Here is a 19,954-nt window from a genome sequence, read left to right as displayed (position 1 = left end):
ATGAAATCAAACCAACAACAGCCCCTTCTTCCAACATCTCTGTGGGATAGTTTCCAAATAAAAAGCACATCTAAATACTAATGTTTTGAGGCAGAAAACAGTACAGAAGAAGAGAAACTCACAAAAAATATTTTTTCATTGATTTTAAAGAATCTGTGCTTCTTCTTTCTTATGGATGCCTCTATCAGAGGGAAACATGCCCAGGTTGGAGCTGCACATCTGCACCATCAGCTGCCTGGGGCAAGATAGTAAGTCAAGGGTCTGTTTATTCAGAGATTGCATTAGGATGTGAGTTGCCTCAAAATATTGTCTATTGAAAATAGCAATAACCTTTCCTAAACACTTATATACTAATTTTAAATTATTCACAAATTGTACAGGTACTGATATTTACATTCTGATGTTTTCTGTGTCAGATTGAGTAACTCCTCAATTATCTAACTAATGGAAATTACCTAGACTGTGTTTCTGACTCGCAATGAGGGAAATAGTCCATGAAATGAATATACATACTCCTATCTCACAACACATTTGTTGAAATCCAGGTGCCTGTTAAATATTTTTATGCTTTAAAGAGTATTACACAGTTGCATGAACAGGTGAGATGGAAAACTTATACAGGTTTTCTGATTATTTTTCTAAATATTAAGCATGATTGCTTCAAAAGTAGTCCTTAAAGAACCCGTAATCTCTCTCATGGAAGACATCTCATTTTTATTATAGGTGCTCCCTATGAATGAGAAACTTAGTTTTCATGCTTGTGCATACAATGTGCTTTGTGCAATCTACATTTTAACCCTACTCTAAGACTTCACTGAAATTACCATATTTCCAGTTTGGCAGGAAATATGTCTATTGTGCTTTTTGCTGAACTGCTTTTTAAAACAGATGTATCAATGAATCATGTTCCTTTATGTAGTCAGATTTTCTGAAGTGCAAAAGAAAATGATAAGGATTAATTCTTTAAAGGTAAATCAGACTGGGAGGTAATTTGGATTAGAAACATGAAAATGTTCTAAGATTTTAATTTTAAATACGTAAAAATATTCAAATATACAAATAATATGCCAAATTGACAAGATTAGTTCTGTAATTTGCTATGAAAATAGTGTGAGTCATTATCCTGAAGTATTCTACTTGAACAATTTCTCTCCTTCCAATTATTTCTCAATTAAAGTAATTATTTTCTTAGATGCTTTGCATGTTTCATTTTCTTTTATTCCCTATGGTACCATACCACACAACAGATGTGTTGTAGCTTTTTGCTCTTTAAATTAAACCATTTTTGGGGAGAAAGAATAATATGTGGGGGAGCGAAATTCACTGACAAACCATCAAAGGACTGCTAAACAGATACCCAGGTTATTTTATGGCCTCAACATTTCTTTATATTTTAAAAGCTTTTATGCAAAACGGCAAACTATAAAAAAATAATGGTCCTTGAAGGTTTTAGATAATGCCTCCAGGCTTATCCTGCTGGCATTGATCCTGGATTAGGTAGTTTGAAAACAGTTCTTGGTACAATGCCTATGGAAAGTAATTTAATTCTCTTTGCTGCAACAAGACCCTGCTATGAACCACTACGATGGGAGGACAGAGCACTGGGCTCATCCTCACTGCATTCCATTGTGCTTCCTTTGGGACTGCAATTGAACTTGTTAATGAGCTGGTCAGATAGCAGACAACTATGGACTTTGCATAGGTGCACCATGAGACGGTGATCATCAGGGCTCTCGCCTTCCTCAGGCAGTTTTTGGTGGCTCACTTACTATGTACCAAACCAAATGAACTGTCACAGGTCACCAGAGCACCACAGGATGTGGGACAGAGGCATTAAGCTTTGCTCTCCTACAGTGGCCCCACGAGGTGCCTGCTGGTGTTGAAGGGAACCAGAGAACCTGGAGGGGAAAACCAAAGTCATGTAGAGCAGATCACAGCCCACCAGGGCAGGAAAGCGCTGCGTGAAGAGGTCCATTAATCCAGGATTACCTGAGGCAAGTCACCACCATATGGGCAAGAGGGCAAATCAGACGTGACATGAGTACCAAAGGGTTTTGCTTCAACAGAATCCCATTCTGCCTTTGTGTCCCTGTGCCATTAACAAATGTGGGTTACCTGGGGCCTTCCCCTGGACAGGATTCTGGTCACTGCTGCTCCATGGCAGGGAGCCTCTGAAGTTCAGCAAGGTGGGAATACCGCCCACACCAGACCCCTTCAGCCTGGGAGGGCTTGCTCTGCAATTCAAGCAGAGGTCTGAGCTAAAGACACAGGGTGAAGGACTAGTACTTTATAACATTTGATTTGATCTTTTCTCTAAATGAAATGTAATATGTAGACATGGGACCATTGTATATATCATAAGGTCAGGTGTTCACCAAGTCAAAAATGCTTGCTTCCCTGTGCCACTCCAGCCTTCTTGTTTGTTTGCAGTACAATGCTGCACTTTGTTCCATACTCAAATGCTATGGCTTTTCTCAAAATATAGACAGGAAGCAGACTTTATCCTCTCAGTGGTAATTCCTTCTAAAACAAATACGTAATTATGATGTGCAATGGCCCACTACTCCACTGAAGAACTCTTTAGGCTGACAAGCTTTTGTTTCAGATTTTACATGAGGTATACATTTTAGAAATTGTAATCAATAAATGAACTTGCAAATGAAACCATTAATCATTGTGAATAATATATGTACCATCTATTAATCAGAGATTCAGAACTTATAAAACTCCTTCACCATGGATCAAAGTAAATTCTGATGAACGACATAAACATTCTGAAAAGTACTATCAATCTGTGATTGCAACACTTAGCACAATGAAAAAAAATTAACTGTTACTGAAAAATGGAATTGGATGCAAGGATATAGTAATTGGTGCTTGAGCAAGTGTAAGGGATTCAGGAATATTTACTGAAGTGAGAAATGAAAAGCCAACATACATAAAAAAATAAATGTCAGAAGTTATACTTCTCTGTGGAAAGGGAATAGTTTAATCACCTTTATTTAAAAAACATCCAGTCAATAAAACCAGGTAGAAACTCTGAGCAGAAAAGGATAAGACCTGCAGGGGGAGTTAGTGAGGGAAGTCAAGCTGAGATATATTTCTTGTCATAACCCAAATACACTGCTAAAATTAACAAAATATTACTCATAGAAGATTCTCACTTCATTGTGATGATTCATTTATCATTGATGATCACTATTTCATCAACAGTGAAATAATTACAATAATATTGATATTTGCATCATGCTCAAAGGTCTTGAAAGTTTTGCCATTATTATAATTTGTCAACAAAGCAGTTACACTTCAGACATAAATACTAGGCTTCAACAACAAGTGTGATGTGTGAGTAGTGAGAAAGGCAACAATTTCAAGTAGTCATCTCTTTATGACATTGTGATTAGCTCAGAATAAATAGAAGTCATCTTGTTGCCATGAATTGTCTACAGAAGTGAATGGAAAATTTTGAAATTTTCATTGTGAAAATGGAGAATGGATAGCAGGAAACATGTTGATTCAGTTGTAGCATCTCAGCATTAAAAGGACTATTTAATGCACTTTCAGAGTCATAAATATAGCATGTCAAATTGTAATAAGAGATCTAGTCATTCAACAGAGAAGAAATAACTAAAGTCATGAAACGCATGAAAAGCCTTCTCACACACTGGTTTTCTGTGGTGGGCAAAAGGGTTCTCCTTGCCAACACCAAAATGGGCCTGCAATTCCAGCATGTGTTCTACCACGGGAAAAATTCCTTATTAAAGGGCAGGAGTCTGTACTCTTAATATGAGTATATTATATGCTTTATAACTTGAGAAGGTACTTTTAAATACATCCTTCCTTGCTTACAACCTTTAAAACTCAGGTTTTTTGATTCATTATAGTGTAGCACTGTATAAACCTCAGTTGGCTCTTATTTTATGATTTCCTCTTTCCCATCTCCTAAGCACCAAAGTTAAAAATATGTATTTGTAGCCTGGCAGAGGAAACAAACCCTCTTCCATGCTCAAATTACTTAAATTGTCCTAATTGGAGGACCAATTAAATGATTAACTGATTTTTCCACAACACACTAAAATGACACTTCTCAGAAGTGATCTGTTGAGTCAGATTGTCTGCAGATTCAGGGAGTGCTGTATCTTTTGATGTTGAGCGTACACTTCAGAAGCTTTCTTTGTAGCTGCAAGGAATAGAAACTGTTGTTCTAAGGCAAAATGAGACATCAGCATAAAAGGTAAGAAAGGGGGCAATGGTGAAGAGTTGCCTACTGTGTTGACTGTTGTGGGAATGCAAGAGATATAGCTAATTTTTGCTAAACTCTTTCATGTAGGAAAAAAGAATCTGCAGAATCAGAAAAAAATCCTAGCAGCCTAATAGTAATGTTATACTAGTGGTACTGCTGGAAAAGATTCACTCCTTGATGCCAGACCTTCACAAGTAATGTCACACACATGGAGTTCAATGGGTCTGCTGTCTTTAAGATGTTTGAAAATGTTTTCCAGGAGTATTTGTTTTGTTACAAAGAAACCAATCAACAATCAAGGTAAAGATGACCTGTAGGTCACCAGACCCTCCTTCCACCCCTCTTTGAAGGTAGGAATAATATTTGCATCCTTCCCATCCTCAGAGTTTTGTTTTTCCACGACACTCTAAAAACTTAGAGAGTGTCGCCATATCCCTTCCAGGTCATCTGCCCCTGCTTCCACCTTTTTATATTTGAGTTTAGTCAAGGCCAACTTACCTGTACAGGCCTCCTGCCACCTTGGCTTGACCTGATGCTTGCTGAGTTGGACTTTGCTTGAGGTTGGAGAGGAATATGTTTGAAAATCAACCAGATGCTCTGGATCTCTTTTCTCTCCAGAACCATCTGCCAAGGGACTCTTTCAAGCCTCAGCTGCCTGGGGCTGTGAATGGAATTAGCACTGTGCAGAGATCAGGACCAGTCTGCTCTCTTGCAGTCCAGGGCTGGTATCCAGTTTTTTGCCTTGTTCCTTCCTCTAAGGATCCTGAACACCTCTATCTCATGGTCACCCAAGGCTTGCACATCACTATCCTGTCCATTCCTTTTGTAATTATGAGCTGCAACAGAGCTGCATGAGCTCCTTGACTCCTCCATCACCTCAGCCAGGAAGTTGTCTTCAATGCACTTCAAGAGCCTCCTGTATTTCCCTGGTTTTTTCAACTTTTTTTTTGGAGTTTTTTTAAATACTGTGTCTTAGTGTGAGGTGTGAAGTTACCATTGGTAACTGGCAGAGTTGCCAGATGGATCTAGTCTTTGATATTCCCCATATCACCTGATCACTGGCTCATTGCTGGACACTTGTTCTAGACTATTAATGCTGTCAGAACTCTTCTATTAAAAATAGAAACACTTACCATTGTATACAACCTACAGTAAAAAGAGCTGAACTCTACCTATAATGAAACTTGAAGCATGGTTGACTAAACCCCCATCACTGTCATTTCTGAGAGCACTAACCTGTTTTGTGTCAGGTGGCTGTGGTAGAAAAGAGTAACAGAAAGGTGTTTTGAAGGAAAATGTGTTCCATCAGAAATGTTTAAGATAACAATGTCAAGTCACGACTTGAGGGCAATTTTAACTGCTGGTTCTTACTAGCTCCAACATTAACAATTGATTTGGGGGGGTGGTGGGGAGGGAGAGGAGCGCAGGAGTTAAATATGCTGCTATACAAAAAACAGTAATCTTCATAAAACTGTCACATTCTTTGTATTTGTCACTCATGTCCAGCATTAGCAAAAAGTGATGCTAATCTTTGGAAAGTTGAAAAGACATTAAATTCCTTCCTCTTTAATAAGTTATAGCAGGGTCTCAAAAGATCTGCAAAGAACTTGAAAGCAGAGTTGCTTTTCAATATTTAAAATGTTATGAATATTCATCTTTCACTTTTACTCTGACTCCTATCCACCACAAATGCACAGGACAAAATGTTCAAAATGTTTTCCATGCTGGATCTACTTAAATGGTTCTTTTCTCCCATATGATTTGTCAAGTCTGCAAATATTACTCAGGCCCCTGTTTACTTCTTATCCATACATAAAACACATTTTTGAAACTAAATCCTTATTCATTACAGTCCGATTTTTGGATTAAGTGTTTCCTGAAAAAAATATACTATATTTTGCACCATTTTCTGCATTGCTGTTAATCCCTTAGCCCTCCATAAATTGCCTTTGGCAAGGACACCTTCCACTAGACCAGGTTACTCAAAGTCCCTTCCAACCTGGCTTTGAACACTTCCAGGGAGGGGGCAGCCACCACTTCTTTGGGCAACTTGTGCCAGTTCCTCACCACCCTGAGGAATTTAAAAAATTTCTTCTTAATATCTAATTTAAATCTCTTGTCTTTTAGTTTAAAACCATTGTCCCCTCTCCTATCACTATCTACCCTATCTATGTAAAAAGTCCCTCCTCCTCTTTTTAATAAGCCCCCTTTAAGTACTGAAAGGCCACAACGACATCTCCCCATAGCCTTCCCTTCTCCAGGCTGAACAACCCAGCTCTCTCAGCCTGTCCTCACAGGACGTGTCCCAGCCCTCTGAGCATCTTTATGGCCTCCTCCAGACCTGCTCTAACACATCTGTGTCTTTCCTGTGCTGAGGACCCCAGAGCTGGGCACAGTACTCCAGGTGAGGTCTCACCAGGGCAGAGCAGAGGGGAGAATCACCTCCATTGAGCTGCTTTTGATGCAGCCCAGGATGCCATTGGCCTTCTGGGCTGTGAGTGCACACTGATGGGTCATGGCCATACTTTCATCCACGAGAACCCCCAAGCAGATGTCTTCTCAAGGACATCTTCTCTCAGTCTGGGCTCATGTCTAGGGCTGCCCCAATCCAGGCGCAGCTCATTGCACCCGGGCTTGCTGAACCTCATGAGGTTCACTTCCCAAGTGCATCCAGGTGCCCCTGAATGGCATCCCTTACTTCTACTGTGTCACCTGCACTGCGCAGCTTTGCATCATTGGTGATGGTGCATGGATCTCATTGTCTGTGTTCTTGATAAAGATATTGAAGAGCATCAGTCCCAAAACAGCACCCTGAGGGTCACCTCTTGTCATCGGCCTCCACCTGGACATTGAGCCATTTGCCACAACTCTCTCTCTGTGTCCATCCAGCCAATTCCTTACCCATCATATCATCCACGTCTCAAATCCATGTCTCTCCAATTTGAAAGGAAGGATGTCATGTACTTCATCATTCATGAAGAACATTTATGTGTTTCTTGTGAGAACATGTGACTTTACAGGAAAAGAAAGGATCATCCCAGAAAAATCTACAGCTTTTCCACTGAAAGATTTGGAATCAGAATGCTCATTTTAAAGCAAAAAAAAAAAAAAAAAAACAAATCCAAACCGACACCTTACTAACAGTATAGTCTTCTGTTTGTTTCTAAGTGAGCTTTGTTACCCCATATACTCCCACTGATGAATTAAGCTGTCTGGTAGAAGGTTTCTTGTGCTCCACGTCATTCGGTTGTTAGTATATACCCAGCAGCAACATGTTTTATAACCTTCAGAAAATATGAAACATTGCCATTTGTAATATGAATACATGAGGGTATTCTCATTATATAAATAGGAAATCTGTTAAACTCTCACCAAGCTGAGGAATATTTTCTTTCCAATATATTGTTTGTTTCCTTTGGGAAATACTGTCTTTAATAAAAAAGCACCTTTGTAGAGGCTGTAATGAGTTGTTTAAAAACAAGAAAATGAAAAACCCACACACAAGTCCTAAGAGAGAAGACATGAAGGGAATTGAATATTTCTGCTGTCAGAGCATTAAAAACAAAAATACAAAATGTGCTATATTTAAATTAACTTTAATAAGAAGTACAAAAAGATAATGTTAAGCAATATTTTGCATGTGGTTAATAAATATTCTTCAACAGCAAGCAGTGACACATTCAAACATAAATCCAGTTATTTCTTTTACATTTTAGAAAAGTAACGATTTTCCCAGTTAAAACAAGGTCACAAATTACAGAATATTATAATCTTCTTTAATTATTTATAACTATGAAACCTACTAAATAAGTAAACTGTCACCCAGAAGATTTTATATGACATTGATGTTCAAGGTTAAGTATACTTACATTTATCATGCAGTTTCTTATTGTGCATATTTGATTGGTGTTTAAGTTCAAAATTATTGGTTTCATTCTTCTCATTCCCTTATTTCTTTTTAATATACTGGGAGTGCCTATTTTCCAAGTCCTATGTATTTTCACACCTAAGTGACTCACTAAAGTAGATGTGTCATACAATGCATAAATGTTTTCTGACTCCAGCCCAGCTGAGAAATTGCAAACTATGTATGAATCAGAGACCACTTTGTTTTTACTATTTTTTTTTAATCAAGTATAACAACATTTAGTGTAATCACTTCCATTAAAATTAAAGTGCCTTCAAATGTTTCGCAATAAAGTGACTATTTGGAGGGGAGAGGGTGAAGGGGTGCAGTTTAGGAACTGATATTTTAACAGTTTATAGATACGGTGCATATGTGTTCTAACAGATGTAAAGTACTACATTGCATTCCGTGCTATTGCTAAGCTACAGTAGCCTATAAACTGATAAATTCAGCCAAAATGAACATCTAATAAAGAATATCAAAAGCACTTGATCAAAGTAATATCTTGTTCCATTCGCTATTTCCATCCATCCTCAACGGCGTGGTTTGATGGATAAAGTATAGGAAAGCAAATATAACACTTCAACCTGTTGAAGCTCACCCCTTTTAATATCAGATGAATGAAAGCACTCATTGCAATCATTAAAAACCTTGAATGCATAAGGACACACTCCAGAACACCTTATCAAGTAAAGTATTCACATTATGTAAATAATTTGAAAGCAAAATAGAACTTTTAAATTATCCAACAATAAAAATATAATCATATATATTTATGTAGACTCCAACACTAGAGGAAGAGTATACATTATCTTGCATATTTTAAAGTATCCTCCAAATTTCTTTTGTTAGTGTTATCACCTCATCCTAACTTACAGCACTTTCACGATATTCTTAAAGGGTACTAATAAATATCAAGGAAAAAACAGACAAAGCTCTGTATTTCAGTATGGTTGACACTTCTTTTAAGGGCTTATTTTCATGGATTAGAGAACTGACAATCCATATCCAAAGGAGAGTCCAGGTGTAGTTAGGTGTACTCCTCTTCTGGAAAAGTCCTTACTGATTTCACCGATAGAGATAAATATGATGAGGATGTAAATTACTTTTATTTTAATTTCAGAGCAAATTTTGCCCTGATCTCCATCAGAGATGTCAAGCCCTCAAAATTTATTCTCCTCCAGTAAGATATAATCACAGACTCCAAAAACATGAGTTAAAAGATTCGCCTAGAAGATCTGAATCTAGAAAATTAAGAGTTTAAACTAGAGAGAAAGAAAACATTTTATGCAATTAACTTATGCCAGGCATTGTAACAAAGTTTTGATCCTTTAACTTCTACTACTAAAGACCTAAAGTCCCTCACTGATTCTCAGATGACTGTAATTAATAATTGGATTTAGAAAATAATTTAAGGTTCTATTTTTTTAGGGACTTTGGGTCATCTACAGAAATGAGATGGAGGTTTCCTTGACTAAAGAGAAAAGAAAAAAAAAGAGATATTAAAGGGATGTAACTAGAATTTATATTGTGCACTAAGAGGATTCTAACAGGAGGTTCACTGGTGCTGTGATGAGATGGAAGGAATCTTAACAATGCTTTATAAAAAACCATTCATTTTACTCAAGGCTGAAGGGTGATCTGACTTTTACACAAATTCACGTAATTATTTTAGCATTTCTGTAAGACAAAAACTTTATATGTGACATGAAATTATAACACATTTGGAGAGTCTATTTATGTATGTTTAGATATTTCTACAATTGCCAAACTGTGTTTTTTTTTAACGAAGCCACTTAACTTACTGGGTTTATTTTAAAATGTTTTCTTCCTCTACTTTAAAACTCACTGCATGGCTTTAAAAATTTTAGCATTATGTGTCTGCACATAATCGGGCACAGATGATGACAGCTTCATATCCACACTGAAATAATCTTTCATGCAAACTGGTTAGGAGTGGTAATGTTCAGCAGCATAGACTTCATCTGTTTCGTGAAGGCCAAAGCAAAACCTATGCACTACTAAGCTTTCAGAAAAGGAAGGAGAGGTATGCAGGATGAGTGCTGACTCTCTGTGCTTAAGTGAAAGCTATGCTTTTTAAGAAAACAAAGTGTAGAATTAACAAAATTCTACTTAATTTCTGAAGGTTCTTTTCTCCTTCCACCCAAGATGTTCCAAACAGCAGGAGACACACAGTATTGCATGGTCTGTTTTCACAAAGCAGTCACTAGAGGCCTCTCGCTTTCAAAGGCACAACTCGTGTCCCTCAAGTTCAGTAAAATTATACAAGTATTTCCATTTTATGTGCTCTAGGAGTTATTGTCCACAACTCACATGTGGCAGTGAAGGCTCAGAACTGAAGCTGAAACAAAAATACACATTACCTCCCTCAGTGACTTCCTCCTCAGTTATCTCACATTCCAGTGCCATGGTAACAAAGCCATTTGTGTGCTCTCTTTTCTCCTTTCCTCCCCCATGCATCCCTACCTCCTCCCTGCTGCTTCTTGTTGATTTCATGCAGAGAGTTTTTGGTCTCTTTTGAAAAGTCTCATCACCCTGTATGTTATCTGTAACCACTGGGAGGGGAAGGGAAGGTGATTCAGTAAGGCTCCTGTTCAGTCTCTAGATGCTCTTTCCTGTGACTACATGGGCAAATTGGCTCCTTAATTTAGAATAATGTTCAGTGGTATGAGTGGTCTGCCAAACTAAAGCTCATCTCTCAGAACACCTACCATAATATTTTTTTAAAGATGCTCAACAATGCAGCAGCTACAAGTTGAATTAGCTTACATATGACAGGTGGAGGTAATTTAATTGGCCACAGCATAATTGAGAATTTTCTACTCTTCTGTCATGAAGCCTCCAGCAGACAACTCTGACTGATAAACTGTGCTGATCTCTACTTTTCATGCTGATTTATAAATTACTGTTAAATTACCTGACACATGCATCCAGAAATATGTGCCCCAGTACTACACTGGAAGCCAACTTCATAAGGCTCATTTAGAATTACTGTAACTCCAATCTAACTTTACCACAGTGTTTTATCTTTGTATTTATTTTATTAATTTATTAAATAATAAAATATGACACACTGACCCAAGAATAATAGGAGAAGTCAGTTAGATTAATATGCCAACCAAAACATTCACTGTCAGATTCCATTGCAAGTCCTTGATAGAGAAGTGACTTGCATTTTCTCCCTCATACTCCCCATTTTAAGTATTTAAGACCTGCAAGATTTACTCAAATTATAGGAAACCTCTACATATTTGGCACATAGATTTGTGACATTAGCTTTAAAATCCCAGACACAGATTCTATGGTAAATGAAATGACACAGATTCCTTCTAAAGGAAAGTAAGGCCTAACTCTTGTATTCTGGTATTCCTTGCACAATGCTCCCATCTTTACATTTATATTCACTTATCCACTTATCGTTGGTAGTCTTACAAATTTGCAACTTATGTGTACTCAGTTGGGCCCCTGTAAATGTTTCTGCAGTGAAACAGTAAAGCATACTCCTTCTTCCCACAGGAGATTGCTTTAACGTTGACCAATTTACTAAATTTTCTGGAGCGTGCCCATTTAAAAGCCTTGTGATGCCCACAATAATAACTGCATGTATATATTTAAAATGTTTTGGATTTTTTTACTGAGTTTATATAGTATGCCTACTTTGCTATATAAGTGGGCAATAAACATAACTTTACCATGCGATAAACACCTGTTTTTTCTACTGACTCAAGCCAGTGTAGAGAAAAGGGTCAGTGGATGAAAAAATACTTGTACCTAATGAAAGTGGTAGCAGCAGGGCTGACTAGCATGAGACAGCATCGGGCTTCTTGTGCAAACTGAAGATGGGCTTTTTGCATGCAGCTCTGAGTTACCCAGACGGTATTTTCCAGAGAAGTCTTGCTGGAGAAGACTTTACCATTAAAAGCCTTTGAGGAGGTCCCATTCTTGGATAAGGATGCAAGATCCTTCCTTATCAGATAATTCAACATGACCGAGCACACACATTTGGCATGGGGAGACTTCTGACTATACAGTGTCGTGCATGAAGAAATACACAACAGTTTCAACACTGTGAAGGGTTTGAGTATCTGGGATGTAGCCAAGGGTGAAACACAAACCTCTCTTTCTCACACTCCAGTCTGGTGAGGTTTGGAGAGTCCCTAGATCTTGCCAATAAGAACAGAAGGTAAGAACTCTCACTAGGTCACAGGAAGGAGACCTCAGCCACAGAAAACATAATCGAGCTATTCAAGTTCAAGAGCATTTTAGGAGGGGCCTCCATTAAACTATACAGTCAGAGCCCTTTGCCAAAAACAGAGCTAAAAGTGAAGGGATTTTTCTACAGTCCTAATATTTACAATTATTTGTACATATGTACATATTTATATATTTATTCATACCTGGACAACGTGATGTCGAAGGGAAAGTTTTTTAATTTACAAATGAAACATTTTAAAAATGTATGCTTATACCATGAATAAACCCTTTTTTTTTATTGCTTGCCTTCTAGCCTTTTGTTCATAATCACACTATTGCACACATCTCCATGTTACATGGAAGATCTACATTTACATATAAATATATATGAAAATAAGGATATTTTTATTTTCATGTTCTGAGTAAAGTGCTCATTTTTAAGCTACTGTTGATGAGAAAGGTTTAGTCTGACAGTTTAATTAGAGGGAATTCAAGGAATACACACCTTGTCCATGCTTCTCCCCTTCTTTTATAACCTACTAAATGTCTTTATTTTACTGATGTCAACTCTGTCTTAACTATTAATTCTATTTATAATATGCATTTGTGACCTTGGCATCTATACTGTCACACAAAGTACAAAACAGAATCACATCAAAAGCAAAGAAAAAGCAAGAAAATAAAACAGCAAAAGAAAGCAGTGTTTCTCTTTGTTGTTTTTAGCACACTTCCATGTCTTAAGATACTCTTTTATTTGATTTTAGAAATATTTGTACAACTTTTTTTTAAACTCTGAACATATCTATTTTATGCACTATACTCAAGTTACTGTACAAAACTGCAATAAATGACACTATACGACTACATATGTCTCTACTAGAAGACATCATCATAAAGGTGTATCTTTTCTAAAGGTCAACTAATAACTGCTAATGTATGTGTGAATCAAAATATTTTTGATTGGCCAAGTATATTAAAATCTAAATACAGTACACAGTTATTATTTATGCTATGATTTACCAGGCCTTTAGGGGCATAAAGAATCTTTGCAAAGGCTCAGAAGAAAAACAATTTTACTGATAGTATTAAATGTTCTTATAAAATTGCCAATTTTGTTTTATTTCTGTATATGAAATACAGTTGATTCCTACTGATGATGCATGACCTTTTATTAAAAAAATAACATTCAAATCTTAGCAAAATCATTTCTAGTATACAAAGTTGTTGTAAAGTTATGTCAGCAAAATGTAAAGTTGCAATTTACAAAAGCAGCAGTAAATTTTATTATATGGACATATTCCTGAACTTAAATCATGGTTCTTGTTTCCGTTGAAAACAGTGCTTCCTGGGACAAATACAGGTAAATATTGTAATGGCAGGATTTAGGAAAACATTAAGCAAAGAAAAAAGGTATATCATATTACTGATAAACTTAAACCAGAAAAATTTCTGAGTGATTCTAGAAACCTGAAAATAATTCAATTAAGAACAAAATCAAAAATAATAATTTAAAAAAATCCAGCTTTGCTGAACCAGACAATCCAGCTTAGTAATATCAAATAAATAAACAGTGAAAAAATAAGTATCTCACTAGCAGAAGTCGGTTGATATTGAATTTGATTTACCCTTTTCCCTGAAATCAATTAGATGAATTTATTAACAACTTCAAAGAGGACATAAGTAAGAAACTTGTGGCTTTTGCCATACAGTAGTGTTTACTACCTCCTCAATCTAACTTGTATCCAGAATGTTTGTGAAGAGCAGAACTGTACGACCTCCGTACTGTGGTATGTACATGGGTACTACTATTGTATGAAACAATTACACCTTTTTAAAAAAATCACTTTTTTTAAATGACAGTTTCTTTCACTAAAGTAGAATTAGTTACTTTATAGAAAAATATTTTAACTTTAAATTAAAAAAATACTGCTCCTAAATAATTATGTAGGATCACATCTTCATCTCATTGTACGGAGAGAATATAATTCTGTATATTTGAATCCTAGTTTAACAGAAGTCCCCTGGGTTTAACTTTTAAAGAGCTGGCTGTATTTGCCATGGGTGCTATCTGTTTACAGACCCATGAATTAACGCTGTGTCCCTCCTTTGGAGACACACAGACAAGACATTTATATACACACTGTACAGAATGGTTCACAGATTAGCAGTTATTAGTCGGACTGTACATAGCGAACAACCTATCTGATTAGAATGATGCTTGAAGTCCTCAGTGCAAGTCAGCTTTTAGGTTGATGGTGCAAAGCCAAGTAAGACAGGCTCCCTATTTAAATATGTAGCCCAATACACTAAATTAAAAGTACCAAATAAGACTGGAAACACTATTCTAGACATTCTGTCAATTTTGCTAACACTGTTGAATGTCTTCTTTGCTTCTTGTGGCTTTGCTTCTGGTTTTGCCTTGTTGGGTTCTGCAGTTGTAGCACTCTTGGAGATGGTTGGTAGAACTGAGTCCTTGGTAATATTTGGAGCATAGTTGGCAACAGCCACTGCATAGGCATTGTTTTTCTTAATGACAGATGCTTTTTCTTTTTTCTATTGGAAGACAGCAGGAAGTTAAATATTTCATGTGTATTTGCCAGAATAGACTTAATAAAACATAATTTCAAAAATAAAAGAAATAAGTGAGCATATTAAAATAAATACCATGCCAATCAAATCAGATATAAAGAAAGACATTTCCAGTCTATCCAAAAAGAAGGTTGAGGTGACATAAGATTGCTCTTGCACCATCAAATGCCCTACTGAAGTTATGTGAGGAAGTCTCTGTTACTGTGACTGTAAGCATAACTGGAGAAGCATTGCCCTTTCAAGTAGTGGCTTTGCATCTGTCTCCTTACAACAGAATTGCAAGTTCTTTACAATGTTTTCTGTGAAGATTACCCATCATGGTAATAAAATTAAAATTAGGCCACCTTTCTCACATAAAACTAGCATGATTATCATTTGGGCATGTCATAACATACCACTAATAAATACATGAATTTCAGTTAAGGGTATACATTTTTTAGAGACTCTGGAGAAATGTGCTTACACATATATATATATACATAGGCACACATATAGAGAGGTCAGGAAGAGATTGCAATTAAGTGAAAGAAGGAATCCAGACTGATAGTTTTAGAACGGAGCTGAGATTTAGCCCTAAAACTATTTCCGTTTCTCATAAATTATTGGTTAAAAAATGCATAACAATGATGAAAACAGACCAAGAACCTAAAAAACAGCAGAAGATGAGGAGAGTGGGATGAAATTAATTTAAGAAGCTCAGAAAAGAGCAATTTAAGTCCTGCAACTGGGGAGGAATAAGCTATGCACCAGGGCAGGTTGAGGCTAATGGGTTAGAAAGATGCTTTGTAGAAAAAACCCGGGGGGTCCAGGTGGCCACCAAGTTGAACACAAGCCAGCAGTGAGCCCTCACAGAAACAAAGGCCAGCAACCTCCTGGGCTGCATCACAGAGTGCTGCCAGCCAGCCAAGGGAAGTAGTCATTCCCCTTGACTCAGCTCTGGTGAGGCACATCTGGAGTGCTGGATCCAGTTCTGTGTTTCCCTGCTCAAGAGAGACATGGACATAATGAAACTAGTGTAGTGAAGGACCACAGAGGTGATTTAAAGCCTGAAGCATCTGAAATACAAAAGGCCAAGAGAGCTGGGGCTGTTTAGCCTGGAAAAGAGAAGGCTCAGGGGGAGTCTTGTCAATGTATGTAAGTATCTGAGAATAAAGATTAGACTTTCCGCAGTGAAATACAGTTGAAGGACAAGAAGCAATGAGCACAAAATGAAATACAGAATATTCCATTTAAGTGTTAAAAACCCTCCCATTTTTACTATGAGCTTGACCTAGTGCTGGCATAGGTTACCTAGAGAGGTTGTAGAATCTTCATCTTCAAGCATATTAAAAAATATATCTGGACAATGACCCTGAGCAACCATCCCTAGCTGACCCTGCTTGCACTAGGGGAGATAAATGTAATGATCTCCAGAGGTCAATTCCAACTTCACCAGTTCTCTGTTGTTATGGGACTGTGTATGCTTTCAAAGGGCTGAAGTTCAGCCAGAGGCAGGTCACTGGAGAGTCCATGTGGACACATGGGGACAGGGATGTATAGGGAATGAATACAGGCTTGGGGTTTTCGACCAATACATAGGTTCACAGACTAGTTCCGCAATAAGACTAATACTGTAAATTAATCCAATGCTTTGCAGCAATCTCAGACTAAAGAATTTCCAATTACCTACAAGAAAGAATGGAAGGCAGTTCCTCAGGAAGCAATATATATTATTTAGATATATATAAATATAACATATATAATTTATATATAATTTATATATAAAATAATACAATAATATAATGTAATTTAAAATATATGTATGTAATTTAGAGACAAGCAAATAAATCTTAGATTTAGTCCATCTCTTCCACAAAATACAGAATTAAGCAGATGAAAAAATAGCTAATTTCTGGATCATATAAGAAATCATCAGTTGTATTGGTTTGTTTTGATTTTTAATCTGATGGAAGTGACACAAGTAAGGGAATTCTTGTGACATTTCTCATATAGGGGCATTTCAGCTTTTTACTTCCACTGGGAGGCATCTATTCCATTTCCAATTTTGGTTTTAAATTACATCCAATTTGATATTTATCTGGTCCATCTAAAATCTTGCTAGGATCTTCATGGTCGGATGTTGTGCCTATAATACCTTGTCTTAGGAGATGGTGTCACATAAAAAGAGAATCTGGGAATCAGCTGGGAATTCAGCATTGTTCCTTATCAACTGGCATGTGAAAAATAGTTGATCAAATGTGTAGCTTTTTCCTGCACTTGCCTTCCTGTGAGGCAAATTCCCTGTCAACAGCACTTAGAGAAGAATTTCCATGTAATGTGAACACAGACAACTGTCACTGAGGAAACATATTTCATTTTAATTAGTGAAAAGTAAGCTTGGCTTTAGGTGTACAGATACCTTCAGCTAAAAAAAGAGCAAATTACCAAATCAAATTATGAGAGGAACGCTTTAATTCATCTGTAAGTCCTTCCTTTCAGACACAATTAGTGTGTTTTAAAAGGTATCTGTAATATCATTATTGAGACCTGCATAATAAGGCTGAACCATAATTTTGTCTGAGAAACTATGACTATGTTAAAAGCTTATATTTTTGTTAAGTCAGTTTGAAGAAGAGAACTGGACACATGGATGGTATATAAATCTTAAAATGCAATGGATGCTATTGTCACTCCTAGGAAAGGAATACTGGCTAGCTTTTAAACAGTCTTTAAAACTCCTAATATCATGAGACAATGCTGTTTTACTTTAAAGGAATAACCAAAGGATGATCAGTGAGTTTATAAGGGCTCCCTACATTATTACAATTATAACTACCATTATTGTAATAATGGCAATAACTGGCACACAAGGCAATGTGCCAGTCTGAAAAGCTTCACTCAAGACATGCTGATAAACTCGCCCTGATTTACTTCTAGCAGGAGGTAACAGACCCTGAAGTTATGGATAGCACATGCCCCTCCAGAAATCACAGGAAATTATGAAGAATGAACATTTCTTCTAATTCTCCTTTACTACTGACTGAACATTTTGCTTCTTTATGAATTGCTTCTTATGCATTCAAAATGATGAGAAATCGGTTAGTGAAACCTGCTTCATATTTACTGCAATCATTTAGGAAGCAAATAAAATTCTATCCTATTTTAAGAAGGATCACAGAAGTCTATGTATTTTTCAGAAGAAATCTGTTTTCATTGGTAAAATCAAGGACTACGATAGGAAAAAAGGATAAAATATATTAAGTCAGTCAAAATGAGTGAGCTTTAACAATTGTTCTGTGTTATTACAATTCTAAACTGCAAATACAAAAATCACTAGCTCATTCTGTTTATGAAATGAGAAATTCTTTCAGGACAAAACTTCTTCATTCCATCACGGCTACACCATTATAAAGAGCAGAAAATTAAGGCATGACTGTGTTTCTGTGTACTCAAAGCATCAACACATCATAGGTGAAGAATTTTGTACATCTGCTATCTAAAGTGGTTTTAACATTAATGTCTACCTATCATTAGGAACACGTTTCAGAATACTGGAAATGTTCAGAAGTTCTAGATTTTGTTATTCATAGTACTTACATATATGGACATTAATTTGCTTTTCTAAACCTTACATACCGTGAAAATTAATATGCATTATATATTTCTGTATTTTTTTTATTTTGAACTCAACTGAATTAAAAAATACAAAAAGTGATCCACCAATATAATCTGGATTAAATTTTATGAATAACCAGATAAACAGTTGTGTCTGAGGAGTCAAAAAACAAGACAAACAGTTCCCAAAATAAAAAAAAAATATTCTTTATAACCAAATCTGGATTAGTGAAACCAAATGAGATTAGCAAAAGGGCAGAAATATTCCTGTTCAGGACAGAAAATACATGTATATTCTTTTGATTTAAAGCTTTTTTTTAATATATATAGCAAAATATCATAACAATATATTAGAGCTGGTTTAAGTAACTGACTGAAAAGAGGACTATTTCCTTAGGACTTACCTTATCATTCACTACACTTTTTCCATCCCAGGCCCATCCTCGTTTTGTGAAATAATTTACAGTTGCAAATTCAATTAATGCAGAGAATACAAATGCATAGCAAACAGCAATAAACCAATCCATAGCTGTTGCATATGCTACTTTGGGGAGTGAATTTCGAGCACTGATGCTCAGTGTTGTCATTGTCAACACAGTTGTTACTCCTGCAAGGGGACACAAAAACAGAACATCAACAATTTCACTTTGATTTTGAATGTTAGCAAAAATAAACCAAAAAATATCATGGTTTGCTTTTGAAACACAATGAAAGTTTTTTTTCTAAGTTGGTGACAAACATCACTAGAATTGTATTAAATGTTGTATCTGGATTTTCCTTTGAAGCATTTCAGTTCAATTTCTTGTCTAAACTTTCCTTTTTAGATGAGCTGATGATTTCACTTAGAGAAAATAAATTTTTTAACCTGTCAGGGAAGGATACATTATTGTAAGGAACAAAATTAATAATTTCTTCACAGATTCATAATATTTAGCAACATTAGAGAAATAATGATTAATAGGTTAATGTTTGGTAGCTGGCTTCTCTGCAATGGCTGCAGGTTTGGCTCCCATATTTACTGAAATTACTACAGAAATACCCTTTTTAAATGAGAAATTTTTTTCTTTACAGTTGCTGTCTTACTAACCATTCAGTGACATACTCAAGGACATAAACAGTGTAAGTTCTCATTCAGGTAACATGGATTGTATTCTAGAACAGTATTGATTTGAAATGACAGATTATTGTAACTGTATTATGTGTCAGAAAACAAGAGCTGGTGATACAGGAAGGCTGTGCATTCTCTGTGCAGTTACTAAAGGAACTTTGCAGTACTTTTTTACATAATGAGGATCCAGTAAAAAAAAAAAAATCCCTCCCAAAAGAATCAGGAAGAAGATACATGGGCGGAAAGGAAGAACTTTTGTCTGAGTCAGATTTAGCAAGCAGAAATCCACAGCCATAAA

The 19,954-nt window shown here is 36.3% G+C and overlaps 1 protein-coding gene across 1 annotated transcript in view; it reads right to left on the bottom strand.

The window, feature by feature from the left end:
• Positions 1-7,823: 7,823 nt before the first annotated feature.
• Positions 7,824-19,954, bottom strand: part of GABRA2 (gamma-aminobutyric acid type A receptor subunit alpha2) — a 64,658-nt gene continuing 52,527 nt past the window's right edge. Inside the window, exons 8-9 of the mRNA XM_036383086.2 lie at positions 18,953-19,155; positions 7,824-14,918 (exon numbers count right to left, since the gene is read on the bottom strand). Of these exons, the coding sequence (XP_036238979.1) occupies positions 14,610-14,918; positions 18,953-19,155 (512 nt within the window). The 3' untranslated portion in view covers positions 7,824-14,609. The remainder of the gene's footprint in view (positions 14,919-18,952; positions 19,156-19,954) is intronic.

The sequence above is a fragment of the Molothrus ater genome, chromosome 4 (assembly GCF_012460135.2).
Source record: "Molothrus ater isolate BHLD 08-10-18 breed brown headed cowbird chromosome 4, BPBGC_Mater_1.1, whole genome shotgun sequence".
Taxonomy (NCBI): Eukaryota; Metazoa; Chordata; class Aves; order Passeriformes; family Icteridae; genus Molothrus; species Molothrus ater.
The sequence above is the reverse complement of the archived record's forward strand: the minus strand, read 5'-3'. Positions and strand labels throughout refer to the sequence as shown.